We start from the raw sequence: 19,369 nt of genomic DNA on the forward strand, positions 1-19,369 counted from the left end.
GACATCAAAGCACAACAGGGTGTGGAAACACTACAGAGGCTGAGAGACTGTCATGTGACTATCTGACAGTGTATCCCCTTAAGCATGTGGTAAACTGCTGGTCGTCGGAAAAGGATTTCCCATATATATGAAGATTAGTATTAATGCGCAAATATATTGTGGGCAGAATTAAAACCTGGAAGGAACATCTATCTCTGCTCTCAACAACAATGGGATCTAACACAAATAAATGAGAATTCTCTGATTTTTATAGACACGCAGTTGTAGAGTTCCACAAAGTTTTGTTTCCAAGTATTTTTGCCATCCACGTCATATAATACCCCCTTTCCCTAAAACAAACCACCACGTCAATGCTGTAACAATCTCTCCAAATCTGAATTCAGATGGGGTCTGTGGAGGGCATGATTTCAACATTGCATGCCCATTGCCTCATGCTTTGCTATGTATAGCCCTTCTCAAAACCCTGTTGTGGTTTAGTCTGGCAGATTTATGGAAGGGCTACTGATGACGTTCACTGACACAACTACCTCTGGCTTTGTTTTACCATTATCTATCTTTTGCGAACATAATTGTGCACTATCAGAAGTAGAAGGAGGTTACTGTGGGGCAAATGTAAATTGTTATAATCAGTCATTAGAATCAGAGTGGTAATGGACAAGCCCATGTTTAGAGGATTGTTGTTCGGGATGTGTGCAAAGGTGTATGCCGGTGGAAACACAGAAAGACCAAAAGGTATGAATCAGGTTGGACAACTCTCAGCTCTTCAGTTTCTCTGTGGCATTTATTTGCCAGCTCTATGGACATCCAATAAATAGTGACCTTTCAGCATGTGATCATAAACCTTTCACTCACAACTTCCTCTTGTCCCTCGCTCTTTCTCCTCTAATAATGCCATTAGCACGAATAAAAGAGAAAATTGTGAAGTTTATACAGAAACTGTTTTCCTATCTATTAGTTTTAGTCAGAGAACAATTGCCTTCAGCCTTCAGCAAACCATTATGCCCTTGACTCATACACAATGTTAGCCGAAATGAATGTCAGCATAGTTTCATTTTTCTGTCCAATTAAACACTCACAGCATTTTTGTTTTGAACAGGTGTTCTCTGTGACTTCTCACCAGGTGAAATAGCCTCACACAGGGGTACCTTTGTGTTGAATGACGGAGTTGCCACTGAAACAGTTCTATTCTCTATTATTTGTCAGCTAACATTGAATCAAAGAATTAAAACAGAACATGTCCACTGGTGTTAAGGTAATCTTCAGAAAATGTTGTCTGGAGTGATGTAAACTTGGACTGACCCACTTAAGAGCCAATGAAACCAGCTCCTACATGAGTGTGTGTATTGAGTGCTACCTCTTGTTTTAAATGATGAGATGGATAATCAAGTGGCTGAGTACATTCATACTATTTTTCAGTTGATGAGAAACATTTCTTTCAAATTATGCTCCTAATGATATTAAAACAGCCCTTGCCCCATCATTATGGCAACAGATTTGAAGAAATAAAAATGAGTTGCTTTATAACTTGCTGGCTGGCTGTACTCCTATTTTTCACAATAGCACATTTGATTACGTAAAGAGTGGGAATTAACTGTTTGATGTTGCTGCTGCGGAGCAAATAAACTCCTGAGATAAATCACTACTATTAAAGCTACATGAAACACCAGCTGCACGGGGACACACTGTTCTAATCTAACTGGGGTATTACAGCACCCAGATCCAAGATTTTTTGAGTGGCGAGGTGTCGACACAGACAGAAAGGGAGAGGGGCACACCAGTGGACAAGAGAGGGGGAGAGGTAGTTATAAATGTGATTTTGATCACAGATTAATGGAACTACAGTATCTGCGACTGGGAAAATTTTGCATGTTTATAAGACCAAAATTGCAAAACATATAATGATATATTGTCAAATAGTCGATTGTCTCTCCTAAAATGTTGAAGAAAAAATACTGAATAAATCTGGACTTAACGTGGGGAATCTATGTCATTTCAGTTCAGCCAGACCTGTTGGGCTCTGTCGTGTGACGTGAGAGTTTATTAGCTGGCAGATCAATGCCAAGTGTACCCACAAACACCCTCCAATACACAAGCACAGTTGGGACAACAGATTGTTTTGATGTTTGACAGGTCTCTGTGGAAACTGAGCTTGGCTTTGTATGGCCATCTGGCCTGCTGCTGAGGTTGTGACATCATCTTCTGAATATTCACACCAGTGTCAGCTCCAAGGAAGCAGAAACAGGAGAAGACTTGACCTCCAAGGACAGCTGTGTGCCCCACACAATCTCTCACACACACGCATCCTGCCGTTACGTAGCACTGCACTGCTTGACCAATCACATGCACAGATTCTAAACATGTTCTTTATTGACTAATGGGCCTTTGTTAATATTGCATAAGCAGCATTTTCCTGATTTGACAGATGCTGATGATCATTATGATGCTTGGGATAAATTTGGCCTGATTAAAGAAAATGTCAAAATGAATTTCTTATAAAAGCAAATGAATAGCATTCTGGTCTTAATTACTCATCACTGAACGTAAAATTGGGTTTAAATTTAAGATTTAAAATATTGAATTTAGTTTCATTACACTTTTACAGCTTGTAATAATATTTTACGTTTAGAGTATAAAATGTCTGCTGCTAAGTGCTGACCACAGCTCTAAATCTTTCAACTCAACAGATATATTTTCTACTGACATTTGTATTGGTAATGTCCCAAAACTAAATATGTCTGATAGAGTGAAACCCTTAACACCCTTCTAATAGATTCCTTGTTAATTTGATAAATTTATTACACAAATAATATGCAGTATAAGACACAAGACATAAGATTTTTCTGCAAGTAGAGTTACAGTGACCTCTGGTGGTAATGTGACAGGCTCTGAAACATCACCACTGAACTGGCCATTTGCTGCACTAAGATATGAAAAAGACACACTCATATAAATGTTTCACTAGAACGCAGACAAACTGCTAAAAATCAACATCAGGTCATGCAACAGTCACTATTTTGTCACTAATGCTGATAAATTACTAGATCATCTCATTTGTAAATACCTGGTAAATCATTTCTACAAATTTTATTTGAAGTGGGTTCCAACGTCTGAGCAGTCATACCAGAGTGTAACAGTAAGGCATATTACCACTTCAGTTACATATAAACTGTAGCATTCAATCAAAATAGGACCATCAAACTCAATAAATCTGAATTTATTCCCCATGTAATAAACACACATATACATTCTTGTTTAGTTTTAATCTAACACTCAGCTATACTCAAACACCGAAATAGATATCATATAAAAAGTAAAAATCAAAACAGTATTTAAAATATAAAATTGTGACCAATGAAGATTGCTGTAAAAAAAAAAGATATGGTCTGCCTGCTCATACTGTATATGAGACAGGTCTGACACAGTAGAAGGACAAAGCCAGTATATACAGTTATTTGTGATGAACAGTCACTATAACTTTACTGTTTACATTACTTTGCATAACATTATGCTGTTTTATTTTTCTTCTTTAGCATGTCGATGACAGATGGTGCTTTCCGCTTTACACCTGGGGGAAAAACAGAAAAGAAATATTGAGGATTTTCTGTGAACATGCAGCTACAATAGAAAGGCATATTCATCAAAGGAGATAAATCTCTCATCAAAGTATATGTTTATTTCAATACCTTGCTTTTTGCTGGGTGACTCGGCAGGGTCTTTGGATCTCTTGGCATAAGCTAACTTCATCCTCTGGATGTTCTTTTTGCTGATCACTTCATGCTGCACAATAGGATGTGGATAGTCTTTACCCACAATACATCCTGCGGCCTGCTGGATGCTGCGTGGAGCTTTCCAAGGCTCATAGATGTACTGAACTGGGAACTTCTTTAGAAGAGGAAGGTACTTCCTGCAAAGTTAGTAGAGGCAAAATAATTTAATGCAATACATGTATCATATGTGATAACTTGAGCTTTTAAGGTTAACAATCTTACTTGATGTAGTCTCCGTTTTTGTCTGTCTTCTTGCCAAAAGCAACAGGGGAGTAGACCCTGAAGAACTGGTGGAAGAAGGTGCTCGCTGAGAGCCACTGCCAGTTCCCAGCATTCAGAGCCCAGTCGCCATCCAGTAAAAGCTCCTCAAACACCTTTTGAAGCAGTGAGCAAAATGTTGAAATAGGCTGAAAAAACCTTTGCTTAACCTAGCTCACAGCAGGGCAAGCTAATTTACACACCTTCTGCCCCTCTTCCCAGTTGATCCATAGGTCTCCCCTGGTGAGAAAACAAGCGACAGCGTGTCTCGCCAGGTGGTGGATCCAACCCTCCTGCCTCAGCTGAGTCATGATGGCATCAATGAAGGGGAAACCAGTCCGAGCCTTGAGGGAAATACAGGATAAGTTGACAGGACTTGTTAATGATTAAGAGACTCTTTTATTTCCCTTCAAATTTTTCTTTAATGGACTTACCTCTCTCCATGCAGCCAGATATTCGGGGTTGGTATCCCAGTCCACCTGAGTGCATACAGGGTTGCCCTCCATCTTGTTAAAGTTGGGGATACCCACACTAGCTGTGTAGAAGAACTCTCTCCACAGTAATTGGCCGTGCAGAGAAACTGGAGGATCCGAGTGCTTCTTCTGCAAAAACCACACAAACAACAGTCAGACAAAGTCACACTTTAACATGCATCACTCAAATGAAAATATAATAAACATAGAGAAGGTTCAATTAAAAATTACCCTTATAGACCATCAATTGTGCATGATAGCATAGCATAATACCCACTAAAACTGTACTGTGGTGGTGACACTCACCCCCTGGTAGACCTCTGTCAGCCTCCACCAGAAGGTGCGTGCAGACAGACAGCCGAGGGTGAGATAGGGGCTGAGAACAGTGGTGCTGGGGCTCAGAGAGTTCGGAGAGGTCTGGGGCTTCTCAAAGCTACACACCCAACCCTGAATTAAGAAAACAGACAAAACATGTGAATAAGACAGTTGCATTAACTGCTGGTTTTGGATGTTGGTCTAGTAAGATTCTCCACTGAAGGTTATTTTTTGATCATGCAGAGAGAGAAAAAAACCAAAGTATGTGAAACTGAAATACCGTTCTTTTCATATTTTCATCTAGTCTCCTCAGAGCCTCTTGTTCTCCGCCTGGGAACGGCTCCTCTCCAAGCTCTGTCATGTCCTGGCCAAGCTCATCCAGTGTAGGGATCCCGTATTTCTTTTCATGGTTTTCTGAATAAGGGGTCTTCACATCTTTGGCAGAAAAGATATACTTCAATTAACCTGTTTTTCTATGTATATTTTATATTTAGATTAACTTAGTTGTTCAGTGTTTATTTCCATGTAACAATATGGTAATTCACTGACATTATCCAGTGCTGCTGGTAGTTGAATACCTTTCATGTGTTCCATGGTTGGAGCAGAGATTGGTCTCTTAGGGGAGCCAAGAGTCTTCACTATTGCCTGCATGCGGTTGTATGTCAGAGGAGCCTTCCCATTGTTTTCCTCAATTATCCTGTGAAGACATAACAGACAATAAATGTTATCTGTCAAGAAAAATATTACATTATATTTGTGTAGCACCTAAAAATGAATAAAAATGGTGTGTAAAAACCCAACTTGGTGTACGCTACCTCTCTATATCATAAAGAGTGTGGGAGATTTTATAGATGACTTCGACTCCATGTTCTTTGGCCAGTGAGGTCACCCTTTTGTCCCGGGACAGACTATAGGCCTCTGAGTCGTACTCATAAGTCAACTTTGTGATTTTCCACTCTTTGAACAGCTTGGGGAACACATCGTCTGGCTTGCCTCTTACGACGAACAGCCTGAAGGAGTTAAACACACCACATGACCACATGTGTACAATAACGGCAGCAAATCCAGTCTGACTACTTAATCTTATAATCACAGTCAAGATCTTACAATTACCTTATAAATACTATCATGTGTTTTATATATCTCCAATATTCCTGAATATCATCTCTGTGTGTGTACCTGGAGTTGAGTTTCTTGAGACTACTGTCCAGGTCTTTGAGTGCTCCTATGAGGAACCTCCAGCGGTTGATGCCCACACATGTGCTGTTATGGAGGTGAGGGTCCAAGATGAACACAGGGTAGATCTCCTTACAGTCCCTCAGAGCAGCCATCAGTGCTGGGTTGTCATGCAGTCTTAGTCCCTTGCGGAACCAGTGGATACATGTGTGAGCCATGCCTCTAACAACCAACCTGTGAACACATACAGCACAGACATTATATGCTAAAGGTCAAATTCTATAAAACATGTAAGCAAATTACATATGCATATTCAAAGACAGTTGACACATGTAACTTAAACAAACTTTTGTTAATAACTTGACTGATACTTTCACTGGCCTGGCTGAACAACATTTAAACTATTAAAACTTTGTTGGTAAAACTACAAAACTGTGGTTGTCAAAATTGTTGGTGTTGCAAACGTAATCATCATGTTTGTAAAAGGTGCATTTGACTTCACAAAAGTGCAGGAAATTATGAGCATCGACTCCTTCGTTTTCTCTTACTTAAGACGGGTTTTGTCAACACACAAAATGAACCAACAACGGGATAAATGTAACAGCGTAGTGAAAGAAAAGTAACATGCTGATATTTATTCAGAGCGCACAGTTGTGGAGACGAACTTTACCTTAATTGTGCCTTAGTAACAATCCTGATCGGCCGATGCTGTGTTTACAAAGAATTTGGTGTTTGATAACATGCACGTTGGCTTGTGTAACAAAACGGGAAGCTCTGCTACGTCACCAGACAAATCAGCCAACCAGAATGCAGCTGGTGAAGCCACAGATGTAACGCTTTATCCACCAGATGTCTGTGTTGTAAGGCGCAAGACTGGAACGCAACTCAAACGTAATGACAAATAAAAGGCATAATTAGGCAAAATATTGTTATACACTTCTGTTATTGACCACTGTTGTCTAAGAGAGTGTATGGTTTGTCGTGTTGCAAAAGTCCCGGGGGAAATTTAAAAGTTTAAATGAGCTGAAGTTTTTACGTCAGCTAGATTTTGTAAAATGTGGTGACTTATAAGCAGAGTTTTGAATGAAAACCTGTAATCTTTCTTGTCTTTGATCATTTCGGAAGCAGGAAGAGAAGCAGAGCAAATATTCTCCCCGCTTACATGATGACGGCGCCGCACAAGAGTAGTGCTATCAAACACCCCATGTTCTTGCACGCAGTAGTACGTCAGCTCATCGTAGCTCGCCGTGATCGTATAGTGGTTAGTACTCTGCGTTGTGGCCGCAGCAACCCCGGTTCGAATCCGGGTCACGGCATTGTGGTACAATGTCACGGCAGATGAGCTCCTTTTGATTTTGCGGTCCGATTATGTTCGTACATTGCTCTTATAATACCTGTTATTTTGAACCTGTGTCTGTACTAGCTCGAGACATTTTCTTTTATAGGTTACTTGCACGAGAAAGTTTTTTTTTTTTAGTAGACGGTGGTCGCTGTCAGCAGCCTGCGTTTAAAAAGAAAAAAACAAGCATAAGGAAACTCAGTATTTCAAAAGAGAAATATCTAGGAATGATTTGCTTAAATTAAAATTGCTTAAATTAAAAACATTACACCAAAGGGAATCTGCCTCTATTGCTTTCATTTTGGATTTAAATACGTTTAATGAGATTAGTTCATTGAGTTTCAAGTCATTCTGCAACGTATTCCACGCCGAAGGTGCAGAATACATAAATGCCTTTTTCCAGTGTCCGCACGGGCATTTGGGACAGAAAGCATAAAGTCCTCAGAACACAAAGAGTATTGTTCGGCACTTTTCTGCGTGATAAAAACACATGGATGGTATGTGTTGGAAGCTAATTCGAGTTGGCTGTATTTTCCAATACTTCATTGACCATAAATCACCACTAGAGAGAGGCACAGTTAAAGAAACTGTTTATAGTTTGACTCAAACTCATCAGACAGCTCTCTGCAATTGGGATGCTAAAAAAGTACGCTGTTCGTGACAGCAATTGCTCTCAGGAAAAAAAAAAAGCTGAGAACACTGTAGAGTGATTGCATGAATGTGAAGTAGGCTGGTGCTGGAAAACATAGTTCTTTCACAGTTCTTTCAAAATCTGGCAGAGGCATTCCTGTCTATGATCCAACCAAATGTGTCTATTTTACATGAGCCAAACGCATAACAATAACTGTAGCCATATGATAACAATGTTTCTCCTTGCTTTACTCGGCCGCACATTATTGCGCAGTCGTGTTAACCGTGTGAGTGAGACAGGAACCGTTTAATCTGTGGAAAATGAAATGGAGTGTTAAAAATCTGCTGCTGCCTTCATGTTCTGTCGGAAGTATCGCGATTAAAGCAGGAGCGCAAATGGTAAATGGAAAAAATCTGATTTCTGATTGGCCAATGAGGTGTGACGTTTGAGTGACAGAGTCCATAAACCTGTTTCAATAAGATGTTGCCTTTTAAGACCATTTATATGACATCAAATGTTATGTATTGATCAGTTAAAGTAATATTAACATGTGATTCTAGTAGGCCTACCTGTTTCTAATTTTGCATTTGTTCAAAAAGCCAATTGTTGCCTCAGGATATTTTTTTCTAAAAGAGCAATAATAAGTGTCAATAATCAGTTCTTTCTCAACTTCTGCGGCAACATAAGGCTGTCTGTTGTTTGACTTCTGAAACTACAGGCCCCACTGTGTTATTATTATTACCGACCATGTGGCTGTAGTCACGACGTATAACAACCTATCGGAATTTCGGCTCATCTCGTTACTCTGTGAAGGCAGCATCTCAGTCATTGCTCTGTTGGTTGGAGGACTCGCCATTCACCAGCCTCAGCCCGCCCAGCAGCATTGAGAGCGGCATGGCAACTGCGAGGAGACAGGGGGAGAAGGTGTGGTGAGAGGTGACAGTTTAACCGGACCAGAGAGAGAGGAGCAGCAACAGCAGCAGCAGCAGCAGGAGCAGCAGCGCAATTTTCACTCCTCACTGACTGAAGAAACGCAGCGTGTCTCGGCCAGTCAGCTCTCACACACTGACAAAACGATGCACCACCGCCGCAGCTCCACACAGTCGCTGCCGCTGACCAGGTGTTGGACCAAAGAACAAGGACGTCGTTAACGTGACAGAAGATAAACTTGTATGTATGTGCTGTGTGTGTGTCCGTCTCCCTGGTCCCGCACGTAGACGACCGAGAAGATGCTGAGCCGACTGATGAGCAGCAGCATCAGGAGTCTGGACAGGGAATGCAACTGCACCGTGAGACTGCTGGACGATTCGGAGTACACCTGCACGATTCAGGTCAGTGGGGACCAACATTTCCTGTTTCTGATATCACCTTGCGATTGCCACTGACACGTAACGGTTTGGTGATCAGGTAAAAATGACATTTCCCCGAACATGTCTCCCTTAATCTGCTGCTGGTAGCTGTAACATTTATCTTCAGATTAAAGGAAGTGTCATCTATCTAAACTCCATCACAGTATATTTGGATGTTGTTGTGTGTTTATGATCAGAGGGCTGTTATCTTGGGGCTGCAGATGCTGCTTTCGTCAGAGACGTTACCTGTGTGGACATCCCATCATGACTGCATGTGGTGCGTGCATTGCGCAGCAAAATCAAGATAGTCAATTGGCACCGCATGCATGCATTTCTAAGGAATGGTAATAAAAAAAAAAGCAAAATCAAATCTCTATAAATTGCCATTTCAGCAGCTTCATGCATGCAGTGATTTGAATGCATAATGAAACTAATCTGGATAATCTGATCTTGAATGATTTCAGTGCAGCTCAGTGAGGATTTTTGGATCTTCTGGTTGCATGAGACAGGCAGAGTCTTCATAGGTTGTTAATCACAGGTTAAATGTTATTTAGATTGTAATTAGTCTAAAGAGAGGTCTGCCTTCTCCCAATAATTTGTCTTAATAAAGGAGGTGTCATGATTCTTTGCCCTTCAAACTGACCCTGAGTTTGACCAAGGTGTATCAGTTTGATATCACAAGATAACCTCTTAAACTCAAAAATGTTTACATTTGTTTGTAAATTCCTTCATACCTGACACAACTTTAGTGAAGGATGCATCATTTTTTCCAATCTAAAATGATATATACTCATAAAATAAGGATTTTTTGTGAGGATGCAACATAACTGCTGCAAGACGGAATATACACATACAGTGCATACACATGACAATATTTCTGCCATTTATTGCACTGGTCTAACTCTGTTGCATTACCAAAGACAGCCAAAGTAGTGCTGTATGAGGAAACAACATCTATTTTTTCATTCCTACTCCAGAAAGCATTTATTAAAGCTGAATGTAGGAAGTGTTTAGCTTTAAAACAAAGTAGCTTTCAAGTAATTTCGGTTATTTGATCCAATGCTGTGGGGTCCACTAAGTCTTACCTCCTCTTTTCTCACTGTGTTTTGTGGTTGTTTCAGCTGTAATATCGGCCCGTCGTTGCTTTTTATTTGTTGTTGACACAGTGTAGAAGAAGCATTGATTGTACTTTACGGTCATTATTGAGATTGTGGAGCTGTTGTATCAGATGGAGTGAGGTAGAATTTTTTGCATTGTAAATGTGTTTTTTTTCTTTTTGGTTACTTGGTGTAGATCAATGCCCTTTATTCCTTTTAATGGCTTTATGCAGAGGCTTCCATGCATTCTGGTAATACCAATTAATTCTGCACATTGAATCAGTCATTCACTAACTCATTCAGTCCCTTGCAGACTTGTTTGAAGCATTTCTTTTTATTCCTTGAGCCGTCTCAAAAATCAATTGTTATATTGACATGAATGAAGGCGAGACATGACCACAGTCAGTAAACAGACTGTGTGTTTCTAAGCGAGAGAGCGGAGGAGTAAGAGCGAGTGATTAATGTGTATTACTTCCTTTGTAAATCAAGTGTGCGTGTGTGAATGTCCCTGTAATGTCTTTTGTGTGGCTGCATCATTGAGAAGTCTGACGTGTGCATCATCTAACCTGTTCGTTTGAGTTGCTGGAGCTGCTTTTGATGTACTCGAAGGGATTTTGGTGCTGCTGAATTACGGATGACAGCACACAAAGACCATCACCACCTGCTCATTTCTAGGATCTGACGGCAAAGGCAAAATAAGCCTTTCAACTTCCAGCAACTTAAAGTGGCAGTGCTCTGGGGACAGATAAAATGGTGATTTTACATCAACCTTGGGTCTTTTCCATGCTTGTCCGCATCCTGTCTGTAACAAGTGGGATAGACATGATCGCTTTTCCATCAGATATTATACATTAGATTGTGTTTTCAATGTGACATGAAGGGTCACGCTGTCAGATGATTGTGCTAGTGCCTTTTAAGCCTTCCTGTTGGCTTTCAATCACATATATCAAGAGAAAAATACATCCTTTGAAGTTTGTGTTACTTTTTGGCCAGAAAATGTCTAACTTCCCATCTTTACTTTCAGTTTCAGTGTTCCAGTATCTCTTTTCAAATCATTTTTATTAGCAAAACACTGTGTTCTTACCTTCTGATTCGTCTGGGGAAGACATGGTTCTTTTAATGTTTTCTGATGAGTTGTTTTTAACAAACAACAGCCAGCACTTGTTCCACCTTGACTTCTGAGCAGCTCCTTCACCCAGTCCTGAATCAAAGTGTTTGACTGTTAAGATATGCTGATCCCACCATTTTAGCAACTGAAAGCACACAGCAGGGACAGAATCCTTAATTTCCAGTGGAGAATCTATTGAAAGGGATTATCTCTGTGTTGGCAGATTTCATTATTTCTCTCATGGGAAATAATGAAACATGCCATTATTTCACACTATGGGGCTCTTGATGAAGCACAAATGGTGTAAATGGAAACATAAATAGGATCATCGGCTTAATCAATCGTCTATTGTTTACAACAACAACATCAACGTTTATTTATGTGTGAACACATTTAGGGAGCTATGTTAATTATGTTTTACACAAAGCTGAAGCTAAAATGAAGCTAAATAATCACTGAACATACTTTTTTTTATCATCTGGTTAAAGGACATTACAGTGACCTTACCGGAGCATGACAACATTGTTGGCACAGTGAAAATGAGAGCGGATGGCTGCTGTCCTTTCCAGCACACCTTGGAGATGTGGCCCAGAATAAAGGCCCCTCATGGGGCTCAACAACGGTCACACTCTCCATTTAGCTCAATTAGCCTACACCTCGAACTGCTGCTGTTACAGTGAAATCACATCATGTGGGGAGAGTGGTAGATATGACCTTCATAAATGGAAATAAAGTATGGAGAGGCATAGGGAGTTCATTGTTCACGGGGCAGCCAGTAAAAGATGAAACAAACAAGTATTATTTATTAAAACTGTGGACACCCCGTGTAATTTTGACTGCCCACCAGTTTGATAGGCCAGCCAATTTAGATCTCACTATCACCACCCATTCACCCTACCCATGCTTTATGCCTGTCCCTCTCCTGTACTGATGACATTGTTGCTGATTACATCATGACCCTGGAAGAATGGGGAGACACATGCTCATTTATTTTTCTGGTTCCTTCAACACCATTTAGCCCCTCGAGATATTCACATTATTGTCACATCCACAAGTCACTACAATCTCTTACAGCCTCAATCCAGGACTGATGCACAGCACTGTTCCTGCTGGCAGACACTAGGCCAGGGGGTTAATTGGTGAGGAAACAAGCAGAGGGCTAGCAGGTGATCTAGACTGTGCTGTGCTTTGGAGATGGTGGGCTGCTCTGGGGGAAAAATGGAAGGTGCTAGAGGATTTGGGAAGCAAGACAGTATCAGAACTGTGTTTAACCATTTGATGCGGGTGGTGATGTCAGCCAGTCCTGAAAGCAAATATTTAAGCCAGAATTTGAAGATAGAGAGTGCCACCTCCTGCTGCTCACCACTGGACATGACCTGGCAATAAATGTAGAGCTAGCTTTGCTACTGTCTGCAAGGGAAAGTTTGGATCTTCCAACTGAACATTGGAGTTGGTTGAAGACCTCTTTTCCTCCGTACCACAGGACTAAGCAAATCAGAGCACAGAAGTGTCTGCAGGGTGCATGACTGGCTAGGTCGGTTAACCATTTTGGTAGCTGGTACAGATATTTGCACCCAAATACAGACACTATATTTTTTGTTGGTCAGGTTTAAACTGAGGTTTAAATTGTATTCCCACTTGACAGGAGTCCTGTTGTAGATATCTAAAAGGTAATCGGTAAACAATATACAGTTCAACAATGGATTTAGAGGCAAAAAGTGGCAAAAGGACTTAGCTGCAGGAGACTGCTTAGCTGTTTCCTTCCCATTTCAAACGCTGTTCACTTCTTGTTTCCAATTGTGAGTTAGGACATTTTTTAAAAAAAATTGTAATGTGGTGTTTACTCTTGCCATGACAATGAAGTCACCTAACTTAAAGGAAGTAGTAATGATGTTTCAAGTGAACATTTTAACACAAATCATGATCTTTCGCTAACCCCAACCAAGTGGTTTTTGTGTCTAAACCTAACCAGACCTTAATCACAGCATTGCCACATCATAAAACATCATTATTTTTTAACAGTGATTTGTAACAGTTTTGGAGAGCAGCATGTTACACTCCAATAGGTTGATTTGGAGTGCAGATACAAACGACCTATGTGGTTGTTTAATTTGGAGGACTTGTTGGTGTGATTATAATGGACACTACCTCTATTGATTAATTAATCAATTAATTATTTAATTAATTAAGAGGAAAAATAATCATAATCAAATAAATCAGTCTTATATCTGAAAATCATAAATTCTGAATACAGTGACCTGCATCTTCTGTAATAAAGGAATACACAGATACAACAACTTGGCGATAAATCTGGATATTTATTAAAATAACAAGGGATAGAGATGAATGGAAAACACTAAGCATATATACATATATACAACTAGAATAAATGAATGAATGAATGCAGGAATGAACGGGTAAATTAAATTAACAAGTTATTGCTGACAGAATGAAAGAAATTGAGGTTTGTCAAAACGTGTCAAAGGTGCACTGAGGGGTAAGTAACTAACTCAAACCAATAATAACAAAAATCATTTTACAATTAGCTCTGCATCAACTCTCAGACAGAACACATGGAGGATGGTTAGTTCCTACTGTTTCTTGATGGAGGATTATGATGAGGCGAACACCCTGAAAAGTGCAGCAGGGTGAAGCAGACGTGGTGCTCTTTGGGGGGGCTGAGGCTACAGCTGCAGGTTCAGTGGAGTGGTCTGTTCAGTGCCTCTCAGGAGGGGGAACTCAATACTGGAGATGGTCTCAGATTGGCTGTGGCCACTTCATAAACACACCGTAGGGTTGTGTGTTTTCTTGAGTTCTAAGAAAAGTCTTTAAAAGTTTAAGCATGTGATAAAAATAGGAGATTACAAAAATAATACATATTCAAATGGCAAACGGTATGCCGTTAGTTTAGAGTCTCTTTCTGGGCTTTCAGCTCTCAGGGAAAATGAAAAAGACAACACCCAAAACACAACACGAGCCGTAATGGCTGGTAAGGCCGAGTGAAAACAAAGAAGACACCGCAGCAATGGTCAGCATGCAAACAGAAAAAAAGAAGCTAATAAGAAAACTAAGAGACAAAGACAAAGAGTTGTAAAACTTTTTATGGTCTAGAAGGTGTGTCCTGGAAGAAATAGGATCCTTGGCGCTCTTTTGGGAGAACGCCCTGGGTTACTAATTAATTTCTGTGTGTGAAGAGAAAACTAGTCTTTGAATAAAAGGGGGATAATTTTATTCCTAACCAATATCTCAATATGCGCTTGCAATTGGATACTCACTCATTTCTGTCATAAATGCCATCAACACATCATGAACCGGTGAAAGCATTATCCTAGCAATCAAACCATTGCTAAATAATACACTATACATTAATATGTGTCACTTATAATTAACAAATTTTGAAGCGGAGTTTGAATTTCCCAGAACATCAAACTAATTAAATAGTTCTGAAACACAGTAAAAGTTAACATGGGTTAGACAAGTCAAGATGCATATATATAGTATTTACTTAGTAGCATATTTAACTATTTTAGACCAGCCCACAGGTGGGCCTCAGAGCTTCATCTATTGGGCTGCGGAGGTAGTGGTACTGCCAAATGGTTCATTCTTTTTTTTTGGTAATTTACAAAGCTAGTTATTTTATATCTAAATGTGCTCAAGAATTCACATAAATACAAAACGTCAAATTAAAATGTATAATTTCAATGACGAGTTACGTTTCAATATCCAGTCGCACCAATCACGACAAATCATTTGGTAGAGACAAATGTGTTTTGCCACTGTTAGCTTTCTCTGTGGATCCTGCTTCAGAAGCATGGCTCTATCCACTGTGTCAGAAAATGAACTGATGGAACTATCAGCAGCCTGAAGCTTCAGCTCACACAAGTTGACCTTGCTTCATTCTGGATACTGGCTGCCAGTCAATATCCCTCTCTGTCAAAACGAGCAAACACATTTCTGTTGCTTTTCACCACCACCTATTTATGTGAGTCAGGGTTTTCCATCGTGACTGTCACAAAATCAAAGGCAAGGAACAAAATGAAAGCAACTACTCTGCATGTCAGCCTCTCACCCATCCCACCATGACTTGATCTCATTATTTCCCAGAAGCAAGCCCAAGTATCTCACTGAGGGTACGCAGAATATTTATTTTGGTCATTACAGCTGACAGGGGCATAACATATATTTACAGCCCAGTTTTTTGTCATGCTTTTTTTCCCCCATTTATTCGGGAAGGTGATTCTTGGAAATATTTTAACAATCAGAAGTGGGCCTTAAGTTACAAAAGGTTGAGAACCCCTGTTTTAGACAATTTGTGAATGAAAAGAATAAAGGAAGAGAGAGTGACACTCAGAAGGAATGTGGCTTGTCCACAAATCTTACAAACCCATAGAAGAGAAGTTCATCAGTTCATTTGTGGGATGCAGGGAACTCCACACCTGTGCAGTCTGTTTGTATCTGAGAAGAAAAGAAAACACAGTTCAGTGTTTTCTTCTGGCATTTTTATGCCTTGAGGTCAGAGGTCATTGTGTCTATGTGTGTGTGGTCCTGCACCTACACAGACAGACTGTTAGAAGAATTAAACATTTCTTCTATTCCTGGATTCGTTCTCTTCATTGTCTTCACTCAGTAATCTCCCCTGCCGTTAGAAATTTGTAGGAGAAAACATAAGCAGAGGGTTAATTGATGGGGAGACAAGCAGAGGGCTAGCAGATAAACTACTGTCCTGTGTAGATGGTGACCTCCAATTCTCCAATTACAGTTCTCATGGTCTCCACATCCCCATGACCCAACAGTAGTTACCTTTTTAAAACTGGCAAGCAGGAACAATAAACGGGTAAATAAACACATGAGAATCAGCAGACATGTTGAATGAACAATAAGCAGGCAGGAACCACAACTTTGTAACATGGATTATCTGGCAAAAGCAGAGTACACTGTTGATATACTAAAACACTAGCGAACAAATGGGGAATCAGTAGACTAATCAGTATGCAGAAGAGAAAGACAGCAGGTGTCTCCATGTTATAGGGCAAGGGAAGAGAAAAGGTTTTAGATGAAATTAGACTTTTACTGAAATTTAGAGCTTTGGGGTTTACTCCATATTTATCCCTCCCTCTCAAAATAACTTGTGTTATTTTTTCTCTGTGTGTTTCTTGTGCATATTCCTTACTTTCAAAGTAATATCACTGTAATAAAGAGCCTAGTAAATACAGAGAATATTTAGATCTACGTTTCGTTCAGCAGTTATACCCTGGATGGCCTTGAATTGTGTAGTCATGGACTGTGGTTAAACAGCTACGGTCTAGTTAATCAGCAGTATCTCATTAGATAACACAGACGAATAGAGTAAACACTACACCATCCCACAATTAATTATTTAAATTTAATGAATAAATTAACAAACATTCTACTAAACAATAAATTACATTAATTCATTATAGGAATATACAAGCTTCTTTATGTGACTCAAATCCACATTCATTCATAGCCTGAGAAAAAACTCGTAACACTCATAGCTCAACATAACATACTGTGTACAGCTCATCATTTGAGAAAGTACCAGACCCAGTAGTTGGGGAATTATTCTTTAGAGCCAAACGCTGTGGGCCATTTGCTCTAAATTAATATTCCTTTCATGAACCAAAAGATATATATATATATATCAGAGACTGAAAGTAAGATGAATGACAGAATAGAATTGATCCAGAGAGACATACCTCATCACTGTGAGTGAGTGGCTCAGTCACCTGGCACCGGCTCAGATCCTGTATAGCCCACTAATGAAATTAGGGCTGTTCTTTTGAAGCCAAATGCAGAACTTGGAAGGAGCTCCACTTGTTTTGCATTGTGGATGCATTATTGAAATAGGTTGCTCTTGTCTCCTAAGTGGTCTCTCTGTACTCATATTGTTTCCTTCTTGTGCACTGCTAAAATTGGAATAGCGGTTGTAACTTATTGTTTTCATACATGCAAGGGCCTGTTCTGCTGCCCGTGTTGCCTTCACCTCCTCACTAAAATAATGATAATGGCTAAATTTTGCAACATCCTACCCCTCAATCAGACCATAGCTTTAGTCACTGAAATGTGTCCAGAGAAAACCTCAGGGAGTGCTGGAGCATTTAGACTAACACAGTGAAGTGTTAAAATGTAGATTTATTGTTCTTTACTGAGGCTGGCAAGTATATAAATGCACCCTTATACACTGAACTTCAGCAATCCTTCATTCATCCATGATGTATTACAATGCACTCCCTCACTTGTTTGGCTTTGATATACGTTAGATCAGAGAGGATTTTGACTAATGAAGTGATTTTTTATAAGGCATGACAATTGTATCTCTGCCTGTGACTCATTAATGGTTTATGTTGTGCTAAAATGACTAGATTATTAATATATTGATGACAATTTTGTTGATCAATAAATAATTTAAGTAAATCGCCAAGTAAAATACCAATAAATGTTGGCTGCAGCTTTTCAAATGAATATGTGGTCTCTTTTTTATCTCTATATGTTGGATACCTTTGGGTTTTGTAACTGATGATCAGATCACATTGGCATCACATTGGGCTCTTATCAATATTCATGGCATTTTATTGATTTAGTGTGTGATCAGTCAAGCAAATAAATAATATATAGATAAAGTGACAATCAAAATGAGACCATATGCAGTTAATACACCATACCAACCAGCCTGCGATTGGTCTGTGCATCCTGCACACATGTTTGAATCTTGGATCAGCTGAGACATGCATGAATGCTCTCACTTCACTCACCAACTGCTGTCAAAATGTCTTTGATCAGGGCACTCAGTGTTAGCTCCAGTGGATCTGCTCAGTAGCTGATAACAGAATTCTGCTTGGATTGGGAAGCTCCCAGACGTAAGCTAAAGGAGCTAAATGGAAACTATTTTAAAAAAGGTGCTCCGTTTGTAATTTTAGACATCCAAACCATGAGTTAATTAGCCAGACTGTTGATAGTATTTTTCTCACACTACACAGTCAAAGGTGCCACACATATTGTAGCACCCTGAACTGTATGAACAGTGATGCTAAAAACAGAGCATGCATGCTCTGTCAGCCTCTCTCGATAAAGGTTCTGCATGGACAGCATTCAGTATAGAGCCGTTGGATAGATAAATATACATTTGACCTGACATCCAAACATTGAGGCTCACAAGCACGGGATTCAGGGAGATCTTTTTGCCCATAATAATCCACATACTGGGAATACTGGTCCCCTAAGTAGATTTATTTCTAACCGGTAAAGGCTTAATATAGAATAAAAGTAGGATGTGCTTTAGACAGAGCCTCGCTGCCAGCTATATGCTGCCCTGCTGAAATCTGCGAGAGACATGTCTTCCTGATTTGAAGGCGGCCTGCTTAATAACATGTTAATCCATAATGTGGAGAAATAGTGAGATAAGCCTTTAAGGCTTTGGTGAGCTTTCAGATTAGGACATTCGGCTGTTGGCCATGACAGTAATATCTACGACTCCAGTGATGTCAGGGTCTCTACTCACACCACCGACTAATTATTGTAGTCTGCAGATAGACCACTGTAGTACTGTACATATTGGATTTTTGAACCAACAGACTAAAGTATTTTATCTAACAGTTGATGTTGCATCCAAACCCAAATTCATTAAACTCAGTTCATAGAAGCCAATACCTTACATTATATTGACAATTTCATGGTAATAAGCAATCAGTGAGGATTACTTTCAGTTGATACCAATTCCAATTAGTTTTAAATTAGTGTAGCTCATAGTAATGTATTATTCATAGTATAATCAGTAGACTTGACTATTGACAGACCACAGCTTATCATACTGTATATTCTGTATCTGAATCGACAGC

At 39.7% G+C, this 19,369-nt stretch overlaps 2 protein-coding genes and 1 non-coding gene across 3 annotated transcripts in view; 2 read left to right on the forward strand and 1 right to left on the reverse strand.

Annotated features, from left to right (window-relative positions):
* Nucleotides 1–3,198: 3,198 nt before the first annotated feature.
* On the reverse strand, nucleotides 3,199–6,793 carry cry5 (cryptochrome circadian regulator 5). Its single transcript, XM_044345820.1, has 11 exons — nucleotides 6,660–6,793; nucleotides 5,993–6,223; nucleotides 5,629–5,823; nucleotides 5,392–5,510; nucleotides 5,094–5,248; nucleotides 4,805–4,945; nucleotides 4,460–4,627; nucleotides 4,229–4,369; nucleotides 3,990–4,141; nucleotides 3,684–3,904; nucleotides 3,199–3,565 (listed from the first exon to the last, which is right to left on the reverse strand). Exons 2-11 carry the CDS (start codon nucleotides 6,205–6,207, stop codon nucleotides 3,504–3,506), a joined length of 1,569 nt encoding a protein of 522 aa, XP_044201755.1. The 5' UTR covers nucleotides 6,208–6,223; nucleotides 6,660–6,793; the 3' UTR covers nucleotides 3,199–3,503.
* A 440-nt stretch (nucleotides 6,794–7,233) lies between these two features.
* trnah-gug lies at nucleotides 7,234–7,305 on the forward strand. The gene has a single exon. It is a non-coding gene; the product is annotated as a tRNA-His (tRNA).
* Nucleotides 7,306–8,762: 1,457 nt separating this feature from the next.
* LOC122978810 (FERM domain-containing protein 5-like) overlaps nucleotides 8,763–19,369 on the forward strand; it is an 84,266-nt gene continuing 73,659 nt past the window's right edge. Inside the window, exon 1 of the mRNA XM_044345824.1 lies at nucleotides 8,763–9,290. Coding sequence (XP_044201759.1) covers nucleotides 9,189–9,290 — 102 coding nt within the window. The 5' untranslated portion in view covers nucleotides 8,763–9,188. The remainder of the gene's footprint in view (nucleotides 9,291–19,369) is intronic.

This window comes from Thunnus albacares, chromosome 1, assembly GCF_914725855.1.
Source record: "Thunnus albacares chromosome 1, fThuAlb1.1, whole genome shotgun sequence".
In the NCBI taxonomy this organism is placed as follows: domain Eukaryota; kingdom Metazoa; phylum Chordata; class Actinopteri; order Scombriformes; family Scombridae; genus Thunnus; species Thunnus albacares.